This window comes from Zonotrichia leucophrys, chromosome 25 (assembly GCF_028769735.1).
Source record: "Zonotrichia leucophrys gambelii isolate GWCS_2022_RI chromosome 25, RI_Zleu_2.0, whole genome shotgun sequence".
NCBI lineage: Eukaryota > Metazoa > Chordata > Aves > Passeriformes > Passerellidae > Zonotrichia > Zonotrichia leucophrys.
The window spans coordinates 2714285-2730742 of NC_088194.1; the positions used below are offsets into that span (position 1 = coordinate 2714285).

At 52.6% G+C, this 16458-nt stretch overlaps 1 protein-coding gene across 1 annotated transcript; it reads left to right on the forward strand.

The window, feature by feature from the left end:
• The first annotated feature begins 83 nt into the window (after positions 1–83).
• On the forward strand, positions 84–12544 carry MRPL9 (mitochondrial ribosomal protein L9). Its single transcript, XM_064732541.1, is given in 8 exon segments — positions 84–242; positions 244–273; positions 1687–1846; positions 4870–4994; positions 7088–7138; positions 7247–7348; positions 10113–10196; positions 12290–12544. Coding segments are annotated over 8 exon segments (777 nt in total). The 5' UTR covers positions 84–149; the 3' UTR covers positions 12422–12544.
• Positions 12545–16458: the final 3914 nt, after the last annotated feature.

The following is a 16458-nucleotide window of genomic DNA, read 5'->3' on the forward strand; positions in this document are numbered from 1 at the left end:
CAGGCGCGCCGCGGGCAGCCCCCGGTGGGGTCCTTGCGCTCCGGTGCGCATGTCCCGCGCAGGCGCGCTGGGGCAGCCCCGCCGGTCTCTGCGCAGGCGCAGTGCGGGCAGCGCGGGGTCCTCGGCGCCGTGAGGGGAGCGGGGCCGTCATGTTGGGCCTGGGGGCGGCGGGACGGGTGCTGAGCCGGGCCCTGAGCCTGAGCCATGGCCCGGTGAGGGCAGGGGCACCGGGAGTGGCGGGGGGAACGGGCCCTGAGCCTGAGCCATGGCCCGGTGAGGGCGGGGGCACCGGGAGTGGCGGAGGGTGCCTGCGGGTCGGTACCGGGGGAGGGGGACGGGCTTTGAACCAGAGCGGAGCGGCACCGGGGATGAAGGCACCGGGGTGGACACGGGGTCGGTACCGGGAGTGGCAGGACGGGCCCTGAGCCGGACCCATAGGTCCGTTGTGGAACCCTGTAGACCCCACAGCCCCTATAGACCCCATAAAGCCGTTATAGAGCCCTATAGACCCCATAGCCCTATTATAGAACCCTGTAGACCCCATAACCCGGTTATGGAACCCTATAGACCCCATAAACCCGTTATAGAGCCCTATAGGCTCCATAGCCCTATTATAGAACCCTATAGACCCCATAGACCCTATGGACCCCATAAACCCATTATAGAACCCTGTAGACCCCATAACCCTGTATGGGACCCTATAGACCCCATAATCCCATTATAGAGCCCTATATGCCCCTTCCCCATGGGACCCTTTTAGAACCTTCCAGAACCCTGCAGGGCTCAGTGCCCCATCCCCATTGGACACCTTTGGAACCTTCCAGAACCCTTCAGGGTTTGGTGCCCCAGCCCCATCCTGAGCCCCATTCCCATCAGAACCCTTTAGAACATTCCAGGGCTCAGTGCCCCATTCCCATCCCAAGCCCTGTTCCGATCTGAACCCTTTAGAACGTTCCAGAACCCCACAGGGCTCAGTGCCCCATCCCGAGCCCTGTCCCTATCAGAACCCTTTAGAACCTTCTGGAACGTTCCATCTGCGCAGGGCTCGTGCCCCATGCCCATCAGAACCCTGTAGAACCTTCTGGAACGTTCCATCCCACAGGGCCTGGTGCCCCATTCCCACCAGAACCCTTTAGAACATTCCAGGGCTCAGTGCCCCATTCCCATCCTGAGCCCCATTCCCATTGGGAACCCTTTAGAACGTTCCAGAACCCCACAGGACTCAGTGCCCCATCCCCATAGAACATTCAGGATCCCCCCCCCAGGGCTTGGTGCCATCAGAACCCTTTAGAACATTCTAGAATCCCACAGGACTCGTGCCCCATCCCGAGCCCTGTCCCTATCAGAACCCTTTAGAACCTTCTGGAACATTCCATCCCGCAGGGTTCATTCCCCATTCCCATCAGAACCCTTTAGAATCTTCTGGAACGTTCCATCTGTACAGGGCTCATTCCCCATTCCCATCAGAACCTTTAGAACCTTCTGGAACATTCCATCTGCGCAGGGCTCGTGCCCCATTCCCATCAGAACCCTTTAGAACCTTCTGGAACGTTCCATCTGCACAGGGCTCGTGCCCCATTCCCATCAGAACCCTTTAGAACCTTCTGGAACGTTCCATCTGCACAGGGCTCATGCCCCATTCCCATCAGAACCCTTTAGAACATTCCGGAACGTTCCGTCCCGCAGGCCTCGGTGGTGGTGGAGCGCGTGTGGCCGGTGCCGCTTGCCCGGGCAGGAGCCGCTCCCCGGCTGCACCCGCGGCGGCACCGGGTGTACCGAGTGCTGAGGGACGGGAAACACCAACCCCGGGGGGACATGGAGCTGCTGCTGACCCGGGCCGTGCAGGGTGAGCGGGGGGCTCGTTCCCTTGGGTCTGGGGGTGCCTGGAAATTCCTCATTCCCTGGGGGTTCTTTGTTCCCTTGGGGTCTGGGGGTGCCTCATTCCCTGAATCTGGGGGTGCCTCATTCCCTGGGGGAACATGGAGCTGCTGCTGACCCGGGCTGTGCAGGGTGAGCGGGGGCTCATTCCCTTGGAGCTCCTCATTCCTTTGGGGTTCCTCATTCCCTTGGGTTTGGGGGTTCCTTGTTCCCTTGGGTCTGGGGGTTCCTCATTCCCTGAGTCCAAGAGCCTCAATCCCTTGGGGGGGCCTCATTCCCTTGGGTCTGGGGGTGCCTGGAAATTCCTCATTCCCTGGGGGTTTTTCATTCCCTTGGGTCTGGGGGTTCCTCATTCCCTGAGTCTGGGAGCCTCATTCCCTTGGGTTTCGGGGGGCCTCAATCCCTTGGGGGGGCCTCATTCCTTTGGGGGTTCCTCATTCCCTGAGTCTGGGGGTGCCTCATTCCCTTGGGGTTCCTCATTCCCTGAGTCTGGGGGTGCCTGGAAATTCCTCATTCCCTGAGAGTCTGGGGGTGCCTCATTCCCTGAGTCTGGGGGTGCCTCATTCCCTGGGTCTGGGGGTTCCTCATTCCCTGGGTCTGGGGGGGCCTTTATTCCCTTGGGGTTCCTCATTCCCTGAGTCTGGGGGTGCCTGGAAATTCCTCATTCCCTGGGGGTTTTTCGTTCCCTTGGGGTCTGGGGGTTCCTCATTCCCTGAGTCTGGGGGTGCCTCATTCCCTTGGGTCTGGGGGTGCCTCATTCCCTGAGTCTGGGGGTGCCTGGAAATTCCTCATTCCCTGGGGGTTCTTCGTTCCCTTGGGGTCTGGGGGTTCCTCATTCCCTGAGTCTGGGGGGGCCTCATTCCTTGGGTCTGGGGGTGCCTCGTTCTCTGAGTCTGGGGGTGCCTGGAAATTCCTCATTTCCTGGGGGTTTTTTGTTCCCTTGGGTCTGGGGGTGCCTCACTCCCTGGGTCTGGGAATTCCTTGTTCTGTGGGATCTGGGAGTGCCTCATTCCTGGGGGTCTGGGGGTGCCTCATTCCCTTGGGGTTCCTCATTCCCTGGGTCTGGGGGGCCTCATTCCCTTGGGGTTCCTCATTCCGTGAGTCTGGGGGTGCCTCATTCCCTGGAAATCCTGGGGTTTCCTCATTCCCTGAGTTTGGGGGAGCCTCATTCCCTGGGTCTGGGGGGGCCTTTATTCCTTTGGGGGACCCTCATTCCCTTGGGGGGCCTCATTCCCTTGGGGGTTCCTCATTCCCTGAGTCTGGGGGTTCCTTATTCCCTTTGTCTGGGGGTGCCTCATTCCCTGAATCTGGGGGGGCCTCATTCCCTTTGGGGTGCCTCATTCCCTGAGTCTGGGGGTGCCTGGAAATTCCTCATTCCCTGGGGGTTTTTCGTTCCCTTGGGGTCTGGGGGTTCCTCATTCCCTGGGATCTGGGAATCCCATGTGCCTTTCCTGGGAATGGGATTTTTGACCCCCATAAACCCAACAATGCCCTGGAATTTCTATTAAATCTCTGGAATTTCTATTAAATCTCTGGAATTTCACTCCCTTGGGATGGATCCCCACCCCTAGCATGGAAATTGAGATTTTTCCAGCATTCCCAGCTGAATTTTGACCCACAATCCCAACAATTCCATTAAATTTCTATTAAATCTCTGGAATTTCACTCCCTTTGGGATGGATCCCCACCCCTACCATGGGAATTGGGATTTTTCCAGCATTCCCAGCTGAATTTTGACCCCACAATCCCAAAATTTCCATGGAATTTCTATTAAATTTCCTGGAGTTTTATATGAAACTCCTGCAATTTAACCCCTCCAAGCTGCTGTGGGAGTTGGGATTTTCCAGCATTCCCAGCTGAATTTTGACTCCAAAATCCCAAAATTTCCATGGAATTTCTATTAAATCTCTGGAATTGAACTCCCTTGGATTGAGAGTTGGAATTTTCCAGCATTCCCAGCTGAATTTTGACTCCAAAATCCCCAAAAATTCCATTAAATTTCTATTAAATCTCTGGAATTTCTATTCAATCTCTGGAATTTCACTCCCTTGTGATGGACCCCCACCCCTACCATGGGAATTGGGATTTTTCCAGCATTCCCAGCTGAATTTTGACTTTAAAATCCCCAAAATTCCATGGAATTTCTATTAAATCTCTGGGATTGAACTCCCTTGGATTGGGAGTTGGGATTTTCCAGCATTCCCAGCTGAATTTTGACTTTAAAATCCCCAAAATTTCCATGGAATTTCTATTCAATCTCTGGAATTTCACTCCCTTGTGATGGACCCCCACCCCTACCATGGGAATTGGGATTTTTCCAGCATTCCCAGCTGAATTTTGACTCCAAAATCCCAACAATTCCATGGAATATCTCTTTAATTTCCTGGAATTTCATATGAAACTCCTGCAATTTAACCCCTCCAAGCTGCTGTGGGAGTTGGGATTTTTCCAGCATTCCCAGCTGAATTTTGACTCCAAAATCCCCAAAAATTCCATTAAATTTCTATTAAATCTCTAGAATTTCTATTCAATCTCTGGAATTTAACTCCCTTGGGATGGATCCCCACCCCTACCATGGGAATTGGGATTTTTCCAGCATTCCCAGCTGAATTTTGACTTTAAAATCCCAAAAATTCCATGGAATATCTCTTTAATTTCCTGGAATTTTATATGAAACTCCTGCAATTTAACCCCTCCAAGCTGCTGTGGGAGTTGGGATTTTTCCAGCGTTCCCAGCTGAATTTTTGACTCCAAAATCCCAAAATTTCCATGGAATTTCTATTAAATCTCTGGAATTGAACTCCCTTGGATTGAGAGTTGGGATTTTTCCAGCATTCCCAGCTGAATTTTGACCCCAAAATCCCCAAAAATTCCATTAAATTTCTATTCAATCTCTGGAATTTCACTCCCTTGTGATGGATCCCCACCCCTACCATGGGAATTGGGATTTTTCCAGCATTCCCAGCTGAATTTTTCCCATTTTCCTGGCAGACCTGGGCAGCCGTGGGGACGTGGTGAAGGTGAAGAAAAGCCTGGGCAGGAACAAACTCCTTCCCCAGGGCCTGGCCGTGTACCCATCCCCGGAGAACCTGCGCCTCTTCCAGCAGGAGAAGGAGGTCAGAACCTTGGAAAAATCCTTGGAAAATCAGGAATTAGGGTTTGGAGCCTCTTTGGGATCATTTTTGGGGTTTTTTTGTTGGGATGGGAGGCGCTGGTTTCCTTAGAATGAGCCATTATCTTCCTCAATTCCTGGTTTTTTCCCTTTTATCCTCCTCAATCTCTTTTTCCCCACTTTTCCTCAATCTGTTCTCCTCAATTTCTTTCCCTCAATTTTTATTTTTTTCCCATTTATCTTTAGAAATCCCATTTCCCTTTCTCAATCACAATTTTCCCCCACCCTGTTTTCTCCCCTCAATCCTATTTTTCCCTCCTAAATTCCATTTTTTTCTCATTTTCCCCCATTTTCCTTCCTAAATCCCATTTTTCTCTCTTTCCTCCTAAATCCCATTTTTCTCTCTCTTTCCTCCTAAATCCCATTTTTCTCTCTCTTTCCTCCTAAATCCCATTTTTCTGTCTTTCCTCCTAAATCCCATTTTTCTCTCTTTCCTCCTAAATCCCATTTTTCTGTCTTTCCTCCTAAATCCCATTTTTTTCCTCGTTTTCCCCCCATTTTCCTTCCTAAATCCCATTTCTCCCCTCGTTTTTCCCCCTAAATCCCATTTTCCTTTTTTTACCTCCTAAATCCCAGTTTTTCCCCATTTCCCCTCCTAAATCCCCTTTTCCTCCAATTTTTCCTCCTCAATCCCATTTTTCTCCCATTTCCCCCTCTCAATCCCAATTTTCCCCCATTTCCCCTCATAAATTCAATTTTTCCCCTATTTCCCTTTCCCTATCCAATTTTTTCCCCATTTCCCCTCCTAAATCCCATTTTCCCCCCATTTTCCTTTCTTAATCCCATTTTTTTCCCTCCTCAATCCCATTTTTCCCCATTTTTCCCCATTTTCCCCCCATATTTCTCCCATATTTTCCCCCATATTTCCCCCATTTTCCCCCCATATTTTCCCCAAATTTCCCCCATATTTCCCCCATTTTTCCCCCATATTTTCCCCAAATTTCCCCCAAATTTCCCCCATTTTCCCCCCATATTTCCCCCATATTTCCCCCATATTTCCCCAAAAATTCCCCCATTTCCCCCCCATATTTCCCCCCATATTCCCCACACATTTCCCCCATATTTCCCCCATATTTTCCCCACATTTCCCCCATTTTCCCCCATATTTTCCCCAAATTTCCCCCATATTTTCCCCAAATTTCCCCCATATTTCCCCCATATTTTCCCCAAATTTCCCCATTTCCCCCCCCATATTTCCCCCCGTTTTCCCTCATATTTTCCCCAAATTTCCCCCATATTTTCCCCATTTCCCCCCCCATTTTTCCCCCATTTTCCCCCCATATTTCCCCTATATTTTCCCCAAATTTCCCCCATATTTCCCCATTTCCCCCCCATATTTCCCTCATATTTCTCCATTTTTCCCCATATTTCCCCAATTTCCCCCCATTTTCCCCCAAATTTCCCCATTTTTCCCCCATTTCCCCCATTTTCCCCCATCTTTTCCCCCCTTTTCCCCCCATATTTCCCTCATATTTCCCCCCATATTTTCCCCAAAATTTTCCCCATATTTCCCCCATTTTTCCCCCATTTTTCCCCCATTTCCCCCCATATTTCCCCCAAATTTTCCCCATTTTCCCCATATTTCCCCCCTTTTTCCCCCCATTTTTTCCCCCATTTTCCCCCCAAATTTCCCCCATATTTTCCCCAAATTTCCCCCATTTTTCCCCCATATTTCCCCCCATTTTCCCCCATATTTCCCCCATTTTCCCCCCATTTTCCCCCCATTTTTTCCCATATTTTCCCCCATTTTCCCCCATATTTCCCCCATATTTTCCCCATTTTCCCCCATTTCCCCCCCATATTTCCCCCATATTTCCCCCATTTTCCCCCCATTTTTCCCTCATATTTTCCCCCATTTTCCCCCATATTTTCCCCAAAATTTTCCCCATATTTTCCCCATTTTTCCCCCTATTTCCCCCATATTTCCCCCATATTTTCCCCCATATTTCCCCCATTTTTCCCCCATTTTTCCCCCATATTTTCCCCATTTTTCCCCATTTCCAACCCCACCCCTCTAACCCCATTTCCTTCCCCCAGCTGGCTCAGCAGGGGAAACTGGAGGAGCCCCAAACCCAGAGCGGGCAGAAGGTGAGCGATGCCCCCCAAAAACCCCAAAAAACCCCAAAAAAAACCCCAAAAAACCCCAAAAAACCCAAAATCCCAGAATTTCCCCCATTCCTAAATCCCTTTTTCCAGACCCTGGAGTTCCTGAGGCGCTGCCGCCTCCAGGTGGGGATGAAGAACAACGTGAGCTGGGAGCTCAACCCCGACATCGTGGCCCGGCACTTCCTCAAAAACGTGAGGGAATTTGTGGGGTTTTTGGGATTTGTGGGGTTTTTGGGATTTGTGGGGTTTTTGGGATTTCCAGGGCCAAATCCCAGGGTTTGGGGTCATTCCTGGGATTTGTGGGGTTTTGGGATTTGAGGGGTTTTGGGATTTGGGGATTTGTGGGGTTTTGGGATTTGAGGGGTTTTGGGATTTGTGGGGGTTTTGGGATTTGTGGGGTTTTTGGGATTTGTGGGGTTTTTGGGATTTGTGGGGTTTTGGGATTTGTGGGGGTTTGGGATTTGAGGGGGTTTGGGATTTGAGGGGTTTTGGGATTTGTGAGGTTTTGGGATTTGTGGGGTTTTGGGATTTGTGGGGTTTTTGGGATTTGTGGGGTTTTGGGATTTGTGGGGGTTTTGGGATTTGTGGGGTTTTTGGGATTTGTGGGGTTTTTGGGATTTGTGGGGTTTTTGGGATTCTCAGGGTCAAATCCCAGGGTTTGGGGTCATTCCTGAAGGATTTGGGGGGTTCAGGCCAGCTCTGCTCCTGCATTTGGGGCCATTCCTGGGATTTGTGGGGTTTTGGGATTTGTGGGGGTTTTGGGATTTGTGGGGTTTTTGGGATTTGTGGGGTTTTTGGGATTTGAGGGGTTTTTGGGATTTGTGGGGTTTTTGGGATTTGTGGGGTTTTGGGATTTGTGGGGTTTTTGGGATTTCCAGGGTCAAATCCCAGGGTTTGGGGTCATTCCTGAAAGATTTGGGGGGTTCAAACCAGCTCTGCTCCTGGATTTGGGGCCATTCCTGGGATTTGTGGGGTTTTTGGGATTCGGGGGGTTTTTGGGATTTGTGGGGTTTTGGGATTTGTGGGGTTTTGGGATTTGTGGGGTTTTTGGGATTTGAGGGGTTTTGGGATTTGTGGGGTTTTGGGATTTGAGGGGTTTTGGGATTTGTGGGGGTTTGGGATTTTTGGGGTTTGGGATTTGAGGGATTTTGGGATTGTGAGGGTTTTGGGATTTGAGGGGTTTTGGGATTTGGGGTCTTGGGATTCAGGGTCAAATCCCAGGTTTGGGGTCGTTCCTGAAAGATTTGGGGGTTCAGGCAGCTCTGCTCTGCATTTGGGCCATTCTGGGATTTGTGGGGTTTGGGGTTTGGGGGGTTTTGGGATTTGAGGGGTTTTGGGATTTGTGGGGTTTTTGGGATTTGGGGATTTGTGAGGTTTTGGGATTTGTGAGGTTTTGGGATTTGAGAGGTTTTGGGATTTGTGGGGTTTTTGGGATTTGAGGGGTTTTGGGATTTGTGGGGTTTTGGGATTTGTGGGGTTTTGGGATTTGAGGGGTTTTGGGATTTGTGGGGTTTTTGGGATTTGTGGGGTTTTTGGGATTTCCAGGGTCAAATCCCAGGGTTTGGGATCATTCCTGAAGGATTTGGGGGTTCAGGCCAGCTCTGCTCCTGCATTTGGGGTGGCTCCCTGGTTTTGGGGCCATTTCTGGGTTTTGGGGTCACTCTCATTCAATTGATTTTTGGGATCATTCCCATGTTTTGGGATTTGGGGCCATTCCTGGGGTTTGGGGCCATTCCTGGCTATTGAGGCTGTTCCTGGGATTTTGGATCATTCCCATATTTTGGGGCTCTTCCTTGGATTTGGGGCCATTCCCATGTTTGGGGCAGTTTCTTGGATTTGGGGCCATTCCTGGGATTTGGGGTCACTTTCATTCCATTGAATTTTGGGATCATTCCCATGTTTTGGGGCCGTTTTGGGGATTTGGGGCCATTCCTGGGTTCTGGGGCCATTCCTGGGTTTTGGGGTCATGCCCATATTTGGGGCTGTTCCTGGGTTTTGGGGCCATTTCTGGGTTTTGGGGCCATTCCTGGGATTTGGGGTCATTTCTGGGTTTTGGGGTCATTTCTGGGTTTTGGGGTCACTCTCATTCCATTGAATTTTGGGATCATTCCCATGTTTTGGGATTTGGGGCCATTCCTGGGTTTTGGGATCATTCCCATATTTTGGGGTCATTTCTGAGATTTGGGACCCATTCCTGGGTTTTGGGGCAGTTTCTTGGTTTTGAGGTAATTTCTGGGTTTTGGGGTTATTTCTTGGATTTGGGGCCATTCCTGGGATTTGGGGTCACTCTCATTCAATTGATTTTTGGGATCATTCCCATGTTTTGGAATTTGGGGTAATTTCTGGGGTTTGGGGCCAGTTCTTGGTTTTGGGGCCATTTCTGGGTTTTGGGGCTGTTCCTGGGATTTGGGATCATTCCCATATTTGGGGCCATTTCTGGGTTTTGGGGCCATTTCTGGGTTTTGGGGCCATTTCTGGGTTTTGGGGCTCCTCCTCACTCTTATTCCATTGAGTTTTGGGATCATTCCCATGTTTTTTAGGGCTGTTCCTGGGTTTTGGGATCATTCCCATATTTTGGGATTTGGGGCCATTTCTGGGATTTGGGGTCGCTCTCATTCAATTGATTTTTGGGATCATTCCCATGTGTTGGGATTTGGGATCATTTCTGGGGTTTGGGGTGAAACTCCAGGATTTGGGGTGGAATCTCAGGGTTTGGGTGGCACCCCAGGATTTGGGTGGCACCCCAGGATTTGGGGTGGCACCCCAGGATTTGGGTGGCACCCCAGGATTTGGGGTGGCACCCCAGGATTTGGGTGGCACCCCAGGATTTTGGGTGGCACCCCAGGATTTGGGTGGCACCCCAGGATTTTGGGTGGCACCCCGGGGTTTGGGTTACACCCCAGGATTTTGGGTGCCACCCCAACATTCGGGGCCGTGCCCGCTCTGTCCGTGCCAGCTCAGGGTGTTCGTGCCCCCCCACGCCCTGCGGCTGCCACCGGAGCCAATCACACGCTGGGGACAATACTGGTGTGACGTCACGGTGAGGGGACACGGGGACATGGGGACCCCCTGCACCCCATTTCCCCCTCATTTCCCCCAATTTCCCCCTCATTTCCTCCCCATTTCCTCCATATTTTCCCCAATTTCTCTTCTACTTCCTCCCCATTCCCCCCTCACTTCCACCCCATTTTCCTCTCTCATTCCCCCTCATTTCCTCCTCATTTTCCCCGAGTTTCCTTTCAATTTTCCCTTCATTCCCCCTCATTTCTGCTCCATTTTCCCCAATCTCCACTCCCAGTTCCCCTTTTATTTCCACCCCATTTTCCTCTCCCATTCCCCCCTAATTTCCTTCCCATATTCCCCAATCTTCACTCTCAATTTCCTTCTCATTTCCTCCCCATTTCCTCCTCCTGTTCCCCTCATCTTCTCCTCATTTTCCCCAATTTCCTTTTTACTTTCTCCCTTTTTCCCCCTGACTTCCACCCTATTTTCCTCTCCCATTCCCCTCTCGTTTCCTCCTCATTTCCCCCAATTTCCCCTTCACTTCCTCCCCATTCCCTCTCAATTTCCTCCCCATATTCCCCAATCCTCACTCTCAATTTCCCTCTCATTTCCACCCCACTTTCCCCTCCCACTTTCCCCTCATTTTCTCCCCATTTCCCCAATTTTCCTCCCAATTTCTCCCTATTTCCCCTTCACTTCCACCCCATTTTCCTCTCCCATTCCCCTCTCGTTTCCTCCTCATTCCCCAATCCTCACTCTCAATTTCCTCCCCATTTCCTCCCAATTTCCCTTTCACTTCCTCCCCATTTCCCCCAATTTTCCTCCCAATTTCTCCCCATTTCCCCTTCACTTCCACCCCATTTTCCTCTCCCATTCCCCCCTCATTTCCTCCCCATTTTCCCCAATCCTCACTCTCAATTTCCCTCTCATTTCCACCCCACTTCCCCCTCCCACTTTCCCCTCATTTCCTCCCCATTTTCCTCGATTTCCCTTCCACTTTCTCCCCATTTCCCCCTCACTTCCACCCCATTTCTTTCTCCCTATTTCCCCCTTATTTCCACCCCATTTTCCTCAATCTCCACTCCCAATTTCCCCCTCATTTCCTCCCCATTTCCTCCATATTTTCCCCAATTTCTCTTTTACTTCCTCCCCATTCCCCCTTCACTTCCACCCCATTTTCCTCTCCCATTCCCCCCTCATTTCCTCCCAATTTTCCTTTCATTTCCTCCCTATTTCCCCCAATTTTCCTCCCAATTTTTCCGTATTTCTCCATCACTTCCGCCCCATTTTCCTCTCCCATTCCCCTCTCGTTTCCTCCTCATTTCCCCCAATTTCCTTTCAATTTTCCCCCCCATTTCCCCCTCATTTCCTCCCTATTTCCCAAATCTCCACTCCAAATTTCCCTTTCATTTCCACCCATTTCCCCCTCCTGTTCCCCCTCATCTCCTCCTCATTTTCCCCAATTTCCTTTTTACTTCCTCCCCATTTCCCCAATTTTCCTCCCAATTTCTCCCCATTTCCCCCTCACTTCCACCCCATTTTTCCCCCTCATTTCCCCAAATCCCCACTCCCAATTTCACTTCCCCCCCTCATTTCCAGCTGATTCCCCCCATTTTCCTCTCCCACTTCTCCCCATCTCCCTCCACCGGGAACATTGGGGTGCTTTGGGGGATTTTGGGGTGGTTTGGGGGATTTTGGGGTGTCCTGGGGCTGCTTTTGGGGTCCCCATGTGAATGGTTTGGACACAGTGCGGGTTCCCATGGCCGTGGTACCCTGGGGGTGATTTTGGGGTTTTTTGGGGTGGTTTTGGGGTGGTTTGGGATGTCTTGGGTGGTTTGGGGTGCTTTTGGGGTGACTCGGGTGTTTTTGGGGTGTTTTTAGGATGACTCAGGTGTTTTTTGGGGTGACTGAGGTGTTTTTGGGGGAGTTTTTTTTGGGGTGTTTTTAGGATGACTCAGGTGTTTTTTGGGGTGACTCAGGTGTTTTTGGGGTGACTCGGGTGTTTTTTGGGGTGGCTCAGGTGTTTTTGGGGTGTTTTTTGGGGTGACTCAGGTGTTTTTAGGATTATTCAGGTGTTTTTAGGGTGACTCAGGTGTTTTTGGGGTGACTGAGGTGTTTTGGGGTCCCCAGGTGAACGGCCTGGACACCGTGCGGGTTCCCATGGACGTGGTTCAGTTCCTGCACCCCAAAACCAAACGCTTCCGCCATTGGCAGCAGCAGCAGCAGCAGCAGCTGGAGAGCAGCAGGGAGAGGCTCCTCTGACCCCCCCGAAGATTTGGGGGTCCCTGGGGGGATTTGGGGTCCCCAGAATGGATTTGGGGTCCCCGGGGTGGATTTGGGGTCCCCAGAATGGATTTGGGACTTTTTTGGGACCCTTTGGAAAATGGAGTTCATTTTCACCCTTTGGAATTTTGGAATTTTGGGGGGCTGTGGAATTTCTTTGAGACCCTCAGAACCCCCCCCTTGAACCCCAAAATCCTGGATTTGGGTCCCTGGGATGGATTTGGGGTCCCTGGGATGGATTTGGGACTTTTTTGGGACCCTTTGGAAAATGGAGTTCAGTGGAATTTTGGGGCTGTGGAATTCCTTTGAGACCCTCAGGACCCCCCCTTGAACCCCAAAATCCTGGATTTGGGGTCCCTGAGATCGATTTGGGGTCCCCAGAATGAATTTGGGGTCCCCAGAATCGATTTGGGGTTCCCAGAATGGATTTGGGGTCCCCAGAATGAATTTGGGGTTCCCAGAATGGATTTGGGGTCCCTGGGATGGATTTGGGGTCCCCAGAATGGATTTGGGGTCCCCAGAATAAATTTGGGGTCCCCAGAATGAATTTGGGGTCTCCAGAATGAATTTGGGGTTCCCAGAATGGATTTGGGGTCTCTGGGATGGATTTGGGGTTCCCAGAATGGATTTGGGGTCCCTGGGATGGATTTGGGGTCCCCAGGGTGAATTTGGGGTCCCCAGAATGGATTTGGGGTCCCCAGAATGGATTTAGGGGTCCCTGAGATCGATTTGGGGTCCCAGAATGGATTTGGGTCCCTGGGATGTGTTTGGGGTCCCTGAGATCGATTTGGGGTCCCCAGAATGAATTTGGGGTTCCCAGAATGAATTTGGGGCCTTTTTGGGACCCTTTGGAAAATGGAGTTCAGTGGAATTTTGGGGGGCTGTGGAATTCCTTAGAGACCCTCAGGACCCCCCCCCTTGAACCCCAAAATCCTGGAGGGGGGGTCCCTGGGATGGATTTGGGGTCCCCAGAATGGATTTGGGGTCTCTGGGATGGATTTGGGGTCCCTGGGATGGATTTGGGGTCCCCAGAATGGATTTGGGGTCCCCAGGGTGGATTTGGGGTCCCCAGAATGGATTTGGGGTCCCTGGGATGGATTTGGGGTCCCCAGAATGGATTTGGGGTCCCCAGAATGGATTTGGGGTCCCTGGGGTGGATTTGGGGTCCCCAGAATAAATTTGGGGTCCCCAGAATGGATTTGGGGCTCCCCCCCTTTTTGGGAACCTGTGGGATTTCCCAAAGGAATCCACCATAAAAGGGGATCAGGAATTTTTTTGGGACATCCCAAAATTTTTTTTTGGGGGGGGGGGATCCCAAAGTTTTTTGGGGTCTCAGAGATTTTGGGGGGGGATCTGGGAATTTTGGGGAGCTGTAGGATTTTGGGGATTTGGAGGAAGAAAAAACCAAAATTTTCCCAAAAACAAAAAAAAAAATTTTGGGATCGGAATTTGGAGGTTGTGAGTGAATTGTTAGGGGCGGGGCCTAAGTGGGGAAGCCCCGCCCACCTCGGCCAGCCCCGCCCACTTTGGCCAGGTGTCCCCAAAGTGTCACCATGGGATGTCCCTGAAGTGCCACCATGGTCCCCAAATTGTCACCATGAGGTGTCCCCAAAGTGTCACCCTGGGATGTCCCCCCAAAAAGTGTCAACCCCCAAAGTGTCACCAAGGGATGTCCCCAAAGTGTCACCATGGGGTGTCCCCAAAGTGCCACCATGGTCCCCAAAGTGCCACCATGGGTTGTCCCCAAAGTGTCACCATGGGGTGTCCCCAAAAAGTGTCACCCCCCAAATTGTCACCATGGGGTGTCCCCAAAGTGCCACCATGGGGTGTCCCCAAAAAGTGTCACCATGGGGTGTCCCCAAATTGTCACCAAGGGATGTCCCCCAAAGTGTCACCATGGGGTGTCCCCAAAAAGTGTCACCCCCCAAAGTGCCACCATGGGGTGTCCCCAAAGTGCCACCACGGAGGGGTCCCCAAGTTGTCACCAAGGGATGTCCCCAAAAAGTGTCACCGTGGGGTATCCTCAAAGTGTCATCATGGGATGTCCCTGAAGTGCCACCATGGTCCCCAAAGTGTCACCATGGGGTGTCCCCAAATTGTCACCAAGGGATGTCCCCAATGCCACCTGGCCTGTGTCCTCAAAGTGCCACCACGGAGGGGTCCCCAAAAAGTGTCACCATGGGGTGTCCCCAAATTGTCACTATCAGGTGTCCCCGAAGTGTCACCATGGGGTGTCCCCAAAGTGCCACCAATGTCCCCAAATTGTCACCATGGGGTGTCCCCAAATTGTCACCATGGGGTGTCCCCAAATTGTCACCATGGGGTGTCCCCAAGGTGTCCCCAAAAAGTGTCAACCCCCAAATTATCACCAAGGGATGTCCCCAAATTGTCACCATGGGATGTCCTCGAAGTGCCACCATGGGGTGTCCCCAAAGTGCCACCATGGTCCCCAAAGTGTCACCATGGGGTGTCACCAAGGGATGTCCCCAAATTGTCACCATGGGGTGTCCCCAAAAAGTGTCACCAAGGGGTGTCCCCAAATTGTCACAATGGGGTGTCCTCAAAGTGTCACCATGGGATGTCCCTGAAGTGCCACCATGATCCCCAAAGTGCCACCATGGGGTGTCCTGAAAGCCACCTGGCCTGTGTCCTCAAAGTGCCACCATAGGATGTCCCTAAATTGTCACCATGGGGTGTCCCCAAACTGTCACCGTGGGGTGTCCCCCCAAAAAGTGTCACCATGGGGTGTTCTCAAAGTGTCACCATGAGGTGTCCCCAAATTGTCACCAAGGGTGTCTCCCCAAAAAGTGTCACCATGATCTCCAAAGTGTCACCATGAGGTGTCCCCAAAGTGCCACCACGGAAGGGTCCCCAAAAAGTGTCACCCCCCAAAGTGTCACCATGGGGTGTCCCCAAAGCCACCTGGCCTGTGTCCCCAAAGTGCCACCATGGAGGGGTCCCCAAAAAGTGCCACCATGGAGTGTCCCCCAAATTGTCACCATGGGATGTCCCCAAATTGTCACCATGGGGTGTCCCCCAAGTGTCACCATGGGGTGTCCCCAAAGCCACCTGGCCTGTGTCCCCAAAGTGTCACCATGGGGTGTCCCCCAAGTGTCACCGTGGGATGTCCCCAAATTGTCACAATGGCGTGTCCCCCCAAAAAGTGCCACCATAGGGTGTCCCCAAAGTGTCACCCTGGGGTGTCCCCAAAGTGTCGCCATGGGGTGTCCCCAAAGCGCCACCATGGGTTGTCCCTAAATTGTCACCAAGGGGTGTCCCCAAAGCCACCTGCCCCGTGTCCCCAAAGGTGTCACCCCTCAGGGTGGGGAGGGGGTGGCGGTGCCACCTGGGCTGTCACCTGCTTGTTGCCATGACAACGGCGGGGGGGGACACGGTGACACGGGGTGGGGACACCGAGGGGGTGACACCGGGACACTGAAGGGGTGACACCGGCCTGGGGAGGGTGACATCGGGGGGTGACACCGGGTCTGGGGACACCGGGACACCGTGGGGGTGACACCGAGGGATGGCACCGGCACACGGGGGGTTGGCACCGCATTGGGGACACCGGGACACCGAAGGGGTGACACTGAGGGGTGACACCGGTCTGGGGAGGGTGACATCGAGGGGTGACACCGGGTCTGGGGACACCGGAACACCAAGGGGGTGACACTGAGAGGGTGACACCGGTCTGGGGAGGGTGACATCGAGGGGTGACACCGGGTCTGGGGACACGGAGGGGGTGACACCGGACGGTAACATCGCCCCACGGCCGTGGGCGGTGACACGGAGGGGGCGGGGCCGCCTTCAGCACCGGGGACAGCACCGGGAGGCGACAGTGACACACGGGGGGGGGCGGGGAGGGGACACGCGTGGGCGGACACCGGACCCTCCCCCCTCCCGGTATCCCCCCCCCCAATCTGCGCATGCGCGCGGGAGCTGCCCCGCCCCCTCCCCAAAACATCCCCAACCCCCCCCCCCCCCCAAGCCGCCCCCGGGCCCGGGCGGGGCCGGTA